This window comes from Drosophila guanche, unplaced genomic scaffold (assembly GCF_900245975.1).
Source record: "Drosophila guanche unplaced genomic scaffold, DGUA_6, whole genome shotgun sequence".
Classification (NCBI taxonomy): Eukaryota; Metazoa; Arthropoda; class Insecta; order Diptera; family Drosophilidae; genus Drosophila; species Drosophila guanche.
In genome coordinates this window covers 478,211-491,421 of record NW_022995758.1, presented here as the reverse complement: position 1 = coordinate 491,421, position 13,211 = coordinate 478,211, and the positions used below count along the sequence as shown (strand labels likewise).

At 40.9% G+C, this 13,211-nt stretch overlaps 1 protein-coding gene across 1 annotated transcript; it reads left to right on the top strand.

Moving 5' to 3' along the window:
- The first annotated feature begins 457 nt into the window (after window positions 1-457).
- LOC117590490 lies at window positions 458-1,639 on the top strand. The gene is made up of 2 exons (XM_034283151.1): window positions 458-568; window positions 620-1,639. Exons 1-2 carry the CDS (start codon window positions 555-557, stop codon window positions 1,500-1,502), a joined length of 897 nt encoding a protein of 298 aa, XP_034139042.1. The 5' UTR covers window positions 458-554; the 3' UTR covers window positions 1,503-1,639.
- The last annotated feature ends 11,572 nt before the right edge of the window (window positions 1,640-13,211 follow it).

The window sequence follows — 13,211 nt, the reverse complement described above, 5'->3', positions numbered from 1 at the left end:
ACCAGAGGCAAAGCTAACTTTTACGGACCGAAGTTTCTATACTCTAAAATATAGATGACAAATAAATTTACATATCTATCGTCTGAGTTTTTAAACGATTTTTTCTGATGGTACGACAAAAATAAAGTGAAACTATTTGTTGATTTATCTTCTGAGATAAACTGAGAAATAAGTTTAGAAATGGGAACTCATCTTTTTAGAGATTTGCTTTTGATATGGTTATATTTTATAAAGTATATGTATACTCAGCTTCCCACTGAGCAATTCTAAGCATGATACCCTTTTCAAGGATATCAACTGACTGGCAGAATTTATTCTGATTATTTTATTCTTAACCGGCTCTGGAAAAACATTTAAAATCGCACTTTTGATAGTTATTTTCTTATTCTTCAACTTTCGCAAAATGTGAAAATAGTTTTTAGTTTTATAGTATGCTCTGCGCTAACATTCCAACAAAATCGTTCAAAGTATTCAGAACTGACTCACATTACCTACAAATCACATCACAATCTTCATAAATAATAAACAAACGTAAAGAAACGATAAAAGCCATCATGTTTCTGAACTTGTAAGCATACAATTGGAGAGTATTGATCAAAATTAATCGTTTCCTTTATAGAGTAAGTAAGGTTCTCTTTACTGGCGCGCAGCAAAAAATACAAAAAATAAATTTTAATGAAACCAACGACAATCAGAAGCACCGAGCGCCGAATACAAAAGTGACAATGCGCTCAATCAATTTAAATCTAAGAAATGGACTCAAAAATTGTCACATCGTGAAGAAGTCTCCACCCTTGGATACAGTCCAAGTTGTTTCAAAAATTGAGGGCAGGCTAAGCGATGGCATTATCAAATTAACGAATCCAACAATGATCCAGATGGGTGAAGCCATACAAACCGCAAAACTTACTGGCAAACGTATTTTAATCAGTGAGAAAGACTTAAGCACAGATGATGGTAAACTGCCGCTAACTTTCGTTGCTCAATCCCAGTACAAAACCAACATGAGTCGCTTCTTGGGAAGTTTTAGGACTAAACAATTGCATAAGCCCCATTTGCACAAACACAAATTTGTACAGGAAAAGAAGAATGCTCAGAAACCAAAACTTGACCACGAGATTCATGTTTTCACGGCTGAATCTCGAGAATTAATGCGCCGTTCAATCTCTACCGATGACGTCCACAATAAAAAGCGATCATTGGATGTGCCAGAGCTATCAGTGATGCGGGTATGTTCAGAGAATCGGGTGATATCTATCCGTGAAATTGACAGTGACGAAAGTGACTGCGAATCATTGACTGAATCAGTGGACTCAATAAAGGATATGTCGGCTTTTAAGCCCATCGACAACATGCGGCTTGAGCTTATTTCACCTGTTAAATATTTGACAGCCTCTGCTAAGCCACTAGAATTGAATCCACCACAAACTGCGCTGCTATGTTATATGATTGATTTCGCTCACTTGGTTTTCGTGATTGCCTGTCTTCGCGGAATATTTTAGGCAAAATTTCATGATTCCTAATGGGTAATGGGATCCATTTAGTTGTGAATTCCAAAATCTAGCTCGCTTCTCAAGTAATACAAAATGTTTATGTATTTGGTAAAAAAATTCTTAAGGTTCCCAGCCCCATCTATTTGTGAAAGCAATTGTTTTATAACTGAATAAAAACGTTGTAAGAAACATAAGTTATTTATTAGTCTAGTGAATTTCTGGACCAGTTGCCGGGCGGAGACGAGTAAATATATGTAATTGTGCATACATATGTAGATACTCTTACATACATTTTTTTGTATGTACATTTACTATATACATATTTACATAGGCAGGTGAGAGCCTAACACTTTTGTGCACTTCTGTACATTTTAAACTTGAAATCTTCTTCCCATAATTCAACCGTAAAATGAAAAGCCCAGGAAGTTTTCCAAGTCACACGATGAAGCAACATCCAGTCAGAGTCCTAAAGGCGGTCTGGCCAGAGGCACTCACAGTGGCAGTGGCTGTGGCAGTGGTAGGCGAGAGAATCAAACACCAGGATTCAGGACTCAGGATTCGGGCACGATGGTGCCTGGGCTGGCCTGGGCTGGGGGTATTGGGGTATAGGTATAGAAATGTTGTTAACAGCTAACACTGCCAGTGGTGGGGTAATCAAACCGAAAACGATGTTTGCAGGACACGACTTTTGGTTTCGGGGTATTTGTCTTTCCACTTTCTTGGGCGTCAGTTGTGCGAGGAGCAAAATCACATTACAATTTACACGGGGCGGCAGCGTCGGGGGCTCCAAGGGGTTGTTTTCCCTCTGAAGATTTGTGCTGTCTGCGCCTGTTCCGCCTGTACCTTCTGTCTCTACACATATACATAAATATTGTGTGTGTGTTTTGGGTTAGACCCATATTAGCACTTGCCAATGACCAATTTTGCAAAGTGATAACATTTTATTCCGCTTTAGTGCATACCTGCAGGGCGCAATGCATAAAAAAGCCTCGGGATCGGGGATATTTTTGTTGCTGCTCTAAGGAAAAACTAAGAGCAAACATTTTTCAAAAATTATGAACTTGGCTGTCTTTCCACCTTCTGCTGTCACAGTTTTCCCGATTTTAATTGCTTTATTAATGCTCGAGATTTTTGGATACAACAGTTTGCCATCCTTTGGTTTGTCACTGTGTTGTCTGCTATTTTAACACAAAAGCCTGACTGTACATTAGCGTAGGTTGGACATTCGCTTTTTTCCATCTTATATGTACATAAAGTTAAAAAGGGATGGATGTTCGTGTGCGTGTGTGTGTGTGTGTGTGTGCACATACCCGTACTCAACCGCAATAATAAAGTTTGCTGCCAGCCAATTTGGATCTAATGCACTCAAAGTGCCATAAAAGGGTGGATGCAGTGGCTGGCAATGCCGATGCCAATGTCGATGTCGATGCCTTTGCCTTTTGCTCGATAAAAAGCCCAGTATATAATCGAATTATTGGACGTAAAGTCAACGTACAACAATGATGCTGCAGTGACAACCAATTTGCTGCTGCTGTTGCTGGATCCTGTTGTTGTTTTTTTTTTGTTTTCCAATACAATTTACAGTACCTAATTATATTAAAAACGGCACAAACGAACGCACCAGACTCCTGGTTCGAGCCTCGACCGCAGTCACAGCCACAGGAACAGCCACATACCCCCACGGTAGCCCCGGACGACCCTTTGCCCCGCCGTCAGCCGCCATTCGCCAGCTTAGAGGCAACGGAACGTACATACCATACATACATATGCAGTGATAATTCTATAAAGACTCGTGCATGGAGTAAAAGAAGTGGCTGGCCTTTTAGCAACTGGCTTCCTGCAGCTCTACATACAAAAAAAAAGAAAAACAAATTATGTTTCGAGTGACGTATGCGGATGCAGAATGAAGAGTGCAGAAATAATCAAACTATGTGTCAATGGAGCCCTTTTTGCACATCAAAATATTGTTGAATAATTTAATTATGAGTAATGCAACAAGTGGGGACTATTGGCAATCGAAAAGTGCAGCTTTTAAAGTAGGATTTACTTAAGAATAGTCAAGAGTTCATCATAAACTGATGTGCACTAATATGCATACGATTGCGGTGACAGTTGGAGAAAGGCCAGACACGGCTGCCCAGGCTTCTGAGTACTTTTGAAATGCATCAAGACTAGGAGTTAAAAATGCGTACATTTTATTCTACTTCATTTGATAAAGTTCAAACGACTGACTACTGGCGGTAGATCTGCTGCCGTTGCTGCTGCTGCTGCTTGCGGATGCCGATTCGGATGTGACGGCGGATGTTGTGAAACCTCTTTGTTGCGGCCAAACACTTACACCGCACACACACACACACACACACATCCGAACACCCAACATATGAAGCGGAAGTTGAAGCAACCGTAGCGACCACTGTCACAGTCTGTGAGTGTCTGTGAGTGCGAGTGGCTGTGTGTGTTTGAGTATTGTAACACGCACATTTCCGGCATCATCCGAGCACCCACCCACCCAGAAACAACAATAACAACAACTACTTTGCCATCTTGTTGTACATTTATCACTCGCTTTTGTATCAATAGTCAAGTTTACTGCTCTGGCTTGACAGACACCAACGAAAATGTCTGTGTCTGTCCGTCTGTCTGTTTGTCTGTTTGTCTGCCACTTTTGTTTTGTTGATACCGCCACTTTTTGTTATCCCATCATCAGCTATCGTCATAAACGTCATTAAAACTGCATTGCAAAACTAAAGAGCATACGAGTTACCATTCGATTTTGGGTAGAGTTAATGGCTAGCTGTGGAAATTCCTGCTTAAATTTAGCCTTTTAGAGGCACGTAAATGTACAGGTTTGTCTAGGTATTAATCAAATTTGAATATATTGTATGTATATTTTATTGTCACAAAGAATCTTAGCCATGACATACATTGTCCCCATACCGTGTATATCCCCATTATCAGAAACGTTGTAAAGGTAAACCTCACCCTATCCAACAATCTCTTCACCTTCCATTTTCTTTGGATGTACATATAGATATGTAAATGTGCATATATTTAAATACATACTATGTATATGTATGCATGCTCAACCGTATAGATACTTTTTTATAAAAATTGCCCTGCGCTTGCCTATGGACAGAAAAAGTTGCAATTTAAATGTGCGGTGCAAGTGTATTGCGAAGGCAATAGACCGTGACAGTGGACAAAGATATAGTTCGATGGACGGGATGGGATGGGATGGCTGGGATGGTTCGCTGGCTGGGCTGGTTGACTTTTTGTTTGACTGGCGGCTTGGCTTGGTTCGCTGGTTGTCTGGTTTGGGCTGCTGCTCTGCTAGTGTCGACCAAACGCGACTTAATTGTGCTTCAATAGCAAAGAACGACCATACACAAAGGCCAAGAGCGGTACAATTTAAAAGCGCCTCTGCTGCTTATTGTGCTCGTTGGAATAACACACCCGCTTAGCTGGCTGACGAACGGTCTTGAATGGTTATACCCTTGCCACAGAAGGTCTATCCACATTGGTGTAAAACTGGATCTAACTCTACAAAGAAGTCAAATTCAAATCCTTTTGCCATTTCCATTGGAAAAGTAACTGAAGATACATGTGTGTTTCCATAAACGATAGCTCTGGGATTAACTCAAGTGAGTAATATGCATTTACATGCACACAAACATTTGAGTGTAAGTATAGTCTTACATGCGGCTTTAAGTCGTGTGTAAGTCATAGCCCTTAGCCGTGAGCAGTCGGTGAGTTTTACCTTAGCTTTAGTGTACGGGGAGCTTGTCGCCTCAAGGATTCTTGAGCGCATTGAAATCCGCTGACTTGTGGGGGATAGTCAAACAAGATTGCAGTTAAGTGGTACATATAAATATGTAGATCGACTTAGCAGCTATCGCTTTGCATCCGTTTCCGTCTCTTGGAATCTCTTGAAATTAACGTTATTTAGGTAGTTTTTGAACGATAAATATGCTTGGGATTGGGTATTAAAATTATATGCATATGTATATCCACGAGTATGTAAGTGGCAAAAGGTACGGTTTCATCAAAATATACCGGCGGACTAACCACAGAGAAAACATTTCTCACGGACACCTGTTACCCCCGAATTCAGGTGGGTATGTGAAATTATCAGACCTTGATTCAGTTGTCAGATATGCTTAATTTATGCATTTAACTAATTGTATGCTAAAATATTTTGACGCGTATTAGGAAAACATTTGAAATACGTAGTCGTATATAGATTTGTATGTTTATTTTTTATATTTATTTTTTGGTTAATTGGGGCTCTCTGATTCTTACCGGCACGTCTCTTTGATTGATAACAAGTTATAACGTATTGTCCCAAAGGTGTTACTACCATTTACACACAAACAGCTGGTAGTGTGGCATATTCTCAAAACATTTTATGCTGAGAATAAACTTATTTATGCACATCAGTTTTTTTGAAAAAAAAAAAGTAAAGAATTTATTCTTTTTTTTAGCACCAAGTTGAAGCACTTTGAAAAAAAATATTAACAGCAAATCAGCAATTGACCAAGAACAGCAAATAAAACAAAAACATGTATATTAACATTAACATTTTTTGGAAATTATTTAGAGCAACACCGATGGGTTTGACGCGATCCAAGCGTTGGCAAGATGAAAAAAAATATTGAATTGATTGTTTAGCCGTTTGGCGTATACTTCCGCTTCGAACGTCCCGAACCGAATGAACCATCAACTGTTTTCTCGTTTAAAATGAAAACTTTTTGCAGGGCAAGAGAAAGGCCAGAGCCAGCGCCAGAGTCAGCAACAGAGACAGGGCAGCACGACAGGCAGCGATGCTTTTCCAACCCCCAAAATCGAGTGGGCGAGTAAGGGCGAGTCACCTATACGACGTATACGGTATACGGGTTTGTTGTGTATACATATACATACATATGTACACAGTCGCGTATACGTATATGTATACGTATACGTTTTGTGTATTTGTGTGTGAGTTGCGCATGTGTATGTGTGGGAGAGCTGAGAAATAACACAACGCATCCGCATCACAATGGCACTGCAGCAGCAGCAGCAGCAGCAGCAGCAGCAGTCTTCGGCAAAATCACTGACACGAGCCACGCGACTCGTGCCGTGCCGTGTCGTGGCTGTCCGTACCGCGTCATAGAATGGCTTGCTGCTGTAGGGGAATCGGAACTCTTGTGTCGCTAGTTTCTTGCTGCGCTGGGGCATGACGACGCGATGCACGATGACGACAATGTCGAGAGCGCTGCTCTGCTCTGCTATGCTCAGCTTGCCATACTGCTGCTGGTTCTGCTGGTGCTGCCACATAGAGTGCGCACCTTTGAACTGTTGCTAGTGCTGTCAGAGCCATTGGCTGGTCAGAACAAACGCCAGCTCCAGTTCCAGAGCTACAGCTACAGCTTCAGCTCAGCAAGGGGAGCCAGGAAGCAGCAATACGTGAAAGTATGGAAATTCATCATTTTCTTCCTTTTTTTTGTCTTGTATCTTTTTGGTTCAACGTATTTTTCGCCGTGTGGCAGACATCCCGTCTCTCCTGGTTGGACGGAGGGCCGGGCGAGGGGTGGGAATAAAAGCGACGGCTCTGCGTAGACGACATAAATCTTTTGTAGCTGTTGCTACAGGCGACTTTATCGGTGTGCATCGTTGTTTTTCCCCTTAGATAGGGCAGGCCCACCCAGCGGTCGATGGTCGTGGTTCAAGTTTTGAAGTGCATGGATGCTCCTATAGCTATTGGCCCCAAAACACACACGAAAACGTCACAAGGCTAGATTTGTTGGTATAAATCATTAGGCCAGGCGTAAATATGTAAACATTTTCGGTGACAATTCCTGGACAGAGAAAGCATATGAATGGAGATGGACTTTTTGCCGCCAAAGCCTCGGAAATTCTAGGCGAAAAGAGTATACATTTGGTCACTGATAATACTCAATATTATCGTACAATATTATACTCCAAGGATAATCAGATATGCTGTCCGAAACATGGAAAACAGAAACAAAAATATCCCAAAATTAAATTAAGATTTTCTACGGTGCCTACAGGATAGAGTTATCCAAAAGTCCACAAAATCCGACACTTACACTCTGAAATGCTGCAACATGAAGTGCTTGTATAGAGTATTGCACTAGATATTGTTTGTTTGTTTTTTGCTTCTATGCATCTCACTTATGGCGCCATACGTTTGACCAAAAATTTGCGCGGGCAAAGAGTAAAAACAAAAAAAAAACGAAATAAAAAATATATATACAAAATCAGTGCCCAAGCCCATTTATTCCCCAACATCACCCACAATCGGTTGGCTGACTCGCCAGCAAAAAAAATGAAGCGAAATTGAGGCATTTTTACCTTTTTATATGTAGGTAGGTACTGTGGGGAGTAGCAGACGGACAGATGGACACACGGACATACTAGACGGTCATGCGAATGGAATGGAATCAATGGACCCAGAAGCACATGACAATAAAAACGGTCTGTTGCTGTTGCTGTGTCTCTGTGCCTGTTTCTCTGTTTCTGTGTGTTGTGGATTTCAAAGTGCGTTCGTGGCCATCCGGCTAACAAAATTTCAAAGCGCGCCCCCTGGCACTGTTTCTGAAATCGAAGCAGAGACGGAGGCAGAGGCAGTGCCAATGGCACTGGCAGTGGCAGAGGCACATTAAGCTACAGCTATAACTATAAAAAAAGAGACAGCTTTGCATACAACACAACCGTACATGTACATATCTGTACATACATATGTACATATGTATATGCATATCAATGTATATTACCTGGACAACGCTTCATTTACTTCACGCTGGGCAATTCGGGTGCAGTATTGAATTTATTTGGATGCAATACGGATACAGGCACCCACCATGGTATACGAATATGTAGCTGTGTATGTATTATATTGTAGTTTCTATCACTAATGCCCAACGGCTCATCGCACTGCTTTATGGTGGCCCCAAGTGACATTTGTTTGCTTTTGGGACTACTACCGAGTATCAATAAATTTCAACTCATTGATGCAGCACAGTGAACGAATTTTTGCTCACGTTAGATGACTACATTGATGGGGCTACAAAATAAAAGCCACATTGGTAAATGCTCGTGGAACCACATACATAAATAGATTGTAAATTGCACTGAAGCTCCAATTAAAGAGTCACGAGTTTTAATTAATTGAATGCATTTGTAGGGCGGAAGAGCGTTAGCGATTGCAGCCAGCTAAGCCAAAGGGGGGGACCATGAGCAAGGACCACAAAATTAATTATGATTTGACTTTGGGTAAGTTAAAGAAACATTTTGTGGTCGCTGCAGACTAACAAATGGCTCCTTTTGCTAGGTCGCATCGCACTCCAGGTTACTGGCTGGTTGGTTGGTTTGCTGGCTGTATGGCTGACTGGATGGCTGTCTGGATGGTTGTCTGAGGGTCGGCTGCGGCAGAGACGGTACCTTCCCAGACATATTGTTGGCACATTGGACGTGGTTTTTAATTTGCCTTATCTGCGCTGTTCCTTGGGTCTTCCTTGGAGGTTGAATCTTGGCTATGGCCACACGTAATTTATACCTTACTCAGGCACAGGCACTGGTGCAGGCACAGACGCAAAGGCACTGGTAGCATCAGCAGAAGTAAAGTACATTATTTTCGTTAGTTTAATTAGAATTTCGCCCAGAGATATAAGCATAATAACAAAGCGCTCTGCGTGATTATGTGCGGATTTTACAATTAAGAGAATTTTCAAATATGAAGCACCTGTCCACCCAAATAATTGTTTTTCCCTTTTCACTTTCTTTTTTGTTTCTCAAATACATATGTCTTGAGGCATACTTATTGGGGCCAATGGCCTTTACTTTATTCTGCAATACACAAGGATTTAGCATCAATGAAATTCCTTGGTATGGTTTTTGTAAGCCTTTAATTTATTGTTGTCTAAATTGACTTAACTGTAGATTCAAATAGACCAGGAATACTTGTAATTATATGTCATTGAAGCTGCAAACGTCTGCTCCGAATCATAATACCCTTTGCTGAAGGGCCATCATTTCGCTATCAGTTTCATTCAATGACTGGCTTGATGTGCGTAACACCTTTTCAACACCAACGACATACTTAGGCGTGCATACATATACATTTTCTACACTAAAAAATGACAAGATGTGAGTTCAGGTGCACCACCTCTGAGCTCCAAGTGATGTGTCGATGGGTGTGCTGTTGGGCTTTTTCCTTTTTGCAAAACGGAATTGCGTGGATATATACATTTGTACATACATATATGTACATGGTGTGTATTCATGTTCGAATGCAACCTGCGATGGAGCCAGTTAATTTAGTGTTTGTGCATACTTCAAATGAACTTATGCACGTAACTGAATGTACATACAGGTATGAATGTATGTAGATATATGCTTGCATGTATGAATGTGTGTATATATGTATGTATGTATAAAAGCACGGATGTTAAAGTGGCAGGTTTGTGGTGGCAGCAGCACTTGACGCCTTTTGCGTGTTGCGGCAAAGGTGTTGGGGCACCAACAAGTTGCCTTTTGCCATGATGACAATAGAACAATTGGCCATGGCTGGGCGCTGTCATTGTCGGGGCTGAAGATTTTTTTTTTGCATATTTATACAGGTGTGTGCCCGGCAGATGATAACCGAAGGCGACCACCGACAGAACGAACGACCGACCAAAGCGAACAACCGAATGGCAGGGCAGTCGGCAGGCACTGAAGGCAATCAGTCTGTGTCAAAGTTAGTGGAAGGAAGAAGGAGTTGCAGTACATGAGGGAGGACATACGGACCCTTTGATATTGTTGACACAAGCAAGACAGGCGGCGCTGGTCAAGAAATCGAGGACATGGAGCCCTGCCAGCCGGAATGACAACGGCAAAGCTGAAAGGCCAAAACAATTTTCCAAAGGATTACATTTGTCGTACAGATGCGTAAAAACGTCCAAACGCAATATAGAGAGAGCATCGATTAAATACAGATTGTAAAAGCAATACATTTTCCATTTCAAAACTACTTTATTGTGTCAATGTAAATAATCTAAAATAAATAATCGAACAATTTAATTCGTAATTAAAATGAAACTTTAGCGAACGTTTTTTTTCTGCTTTGTACGTTTGCTAATTTTAATCCAATGTTTTTAAAAAGCAAAAAAATAACTTAGACACATTAAAAAAAATCGTTCTTATTGAATAAAAACTCTCAGTATTGAATATTAATTTAATTTATTTCAAAATGTAAAGCCTTAAAGCTAATGGTAATACTTATCTTTAAATATGCATTTGTACTTCCGCTAGACGATTTATTCATTTTCGGTTTTTGGCGTGTGTTGAGTGAACTTGCAGGAGTCAAATGAAAATCAAATGTTTTCTCCCCACATTCACTCAACTACTCAACCTCACTCATCCACTCGGGTATTCGTGTTTGTTGCCTTCAAATGGGACAAGCCTCGGGTGATTGTATTTTCATCGAATAGCACTGAATGGGCCATTAGTTTGGGTTAGCCCCAAAAAAGGTGCTGAGATTTCACCACAACAAATTGAAACTAATAAAGATACACTTCACCTGTAGATTGTGTAGATATCCATAGATGTATAGGGACAGCACTCTTTTAAAATACCAAGCATACAGGAAGAGATCTGTTGTATAATTATACTGGCAATCCTGTGAGTGCCTTGTAATATTCCTAATAATGCTCACACACATTCAAATATCATTGTAATTATAGACCAAAGCTGAACTTTTGCACATTCTAGGGGTGTGCCTATGAGGATGGGCACAAGCGTGCCACCCAAGGGGGTAAGAGTACCCAGCGTTAATTGCTTCCTTTGCCACCTCACGCATTAAGTGCGCATTCACATTTGAATACTTTTATACTTATATGTGGCGTGTGGCAAACGCTCGGCATGCTGTTGGTGACCCAACAAAAACCAGTTCTGGTTGGACATTTGAGGCTGGTTTCTAGTCTAAATTAGTTCCAGTTTATTGCACTAGTGGTTAATTCCTAATGTACCCTTACCCTCAGCAAAGTTCCTTGCATCAAATTAACAGAACATTTTACTCGAGTGTGTGGTTATATTAAGCGATTTTAAAACTAGAAAAGTGTACTTCAGTTCCTTGAAAAAGCACTGATAAGAGTTTAGGTTTTTTTTAAGAATTTTCTTAAGTAAAGATTACAGTGTGTACAGTACAGTACAGCATACATATGTATGCCTAAAAGATATCATCTTATATCGGAGGAGGGGCTATGTAGAATTCGGCTCGACTAAAGCTTGTTTGTTTTTTGCCTGGCAAATGTGATTATAGGATGCTATATATGTATATACAATATGTACATTTGGGAGGGTATACAAAAACCAATTTTATTGGGTCTGCGCTTTGGTTTCAACGCGGCGGCCTTATCTTTCACGCATATTAATAATGGCTTCGTCATTAGAGGGCTACCCAACAGCCCAGGTGCAGACTGGAGGAGCAGCAACAGCAACAATAGCAAGAGCAATAGCAAAGGAGGCGGCAAACGACAGCCAGAACCAGGATAGGACAGAACAGGACAGGGCAGAATCCAGCAGCAGTTGACGTTACAACGCAGCAAAAAAGTAAAGGCAAACATACTGAAGGAGTTGGCTTTGGCTTTGGCTTTCGCCTTCGCGTTTGCGTTCGTGTTGCGTTGCGTTTCGCTGTGTTGTGTTGTTGGGCAAACACAGCTAGATGGCGAAGCTAGCGCCAAGCTAAAAAGTACACACACAGTGCAGCGAACACGTTGGATCATTGGGTTGGGTTGGGTTGGGTTGGTTGGTTGGTGGAGATTCCATTTTAACATCTCATTAACTTGAGCAGCAGACGTGCTGTTTTGGGTGCACGGAGATATGGCTGGGGACGGAACCTGAAGCAGGGGCAGCAACAGCAGAGACGTGTGAGGGTGTTCCCACGGTATAAAGTTGCAATAATTTAACAATTCCGCCTGCTTAATTGCCTGCCACATTTCATTTTAAATTGGGCCCGCCCCGGCATAGACTATCCCTATGTAAGTAAAGCCTGAGCAAAGCTTTTATGCTTTAACTTAAAATTGTAGCCACACTACTTATTACCAGCAGCAGATTCATCATATGCACAGCTTTATAGATATAGATTCTCAGATGTGTATATCTGCTGTCATTATTGTAATTATGGCAGAGCAGCAAACTGAGCTCTCAATGCTGATGTGTTGCTTAATCGCACTTTAATTTTCGAGCGGATTAAAAAGTTTCCCAAAGTAGTTTTCATTAAAATGAGATTATCATGAAACTGCATACGAGTATAGTCAAATTACATGATGCCACAAATGTGGCGATAATTTTAAAACCCCCCCAAAAACTTATTTAATTGCAAATTATGGAAAGTGCAGTAGACATCTCAGCAAAACTATCAGTTTATTGACAGCCACTGTGGCAAAACACATCTGTGGCTGTGTTCATACAGTCTGTCTAGTTAGTCGGTATCCTCATGTTTGATATGATTAAACATTGATACGATGATTAATGCTACCCGTATTTGTGTACAGAATTACCATCATGGATATCCCCCATTGTGGGAGTGCATTTGTGCTCATTGACATTTCAATGATTCCAATTAACTGATTCTGGCATCCAACACTGTATGTTTTGGAAAATGTTGTGTAAAATGACTTTAAATATCGGTGTTTTGCGGCGTGGGCACACACATCAAAGCATAGACGCCTTTATAGC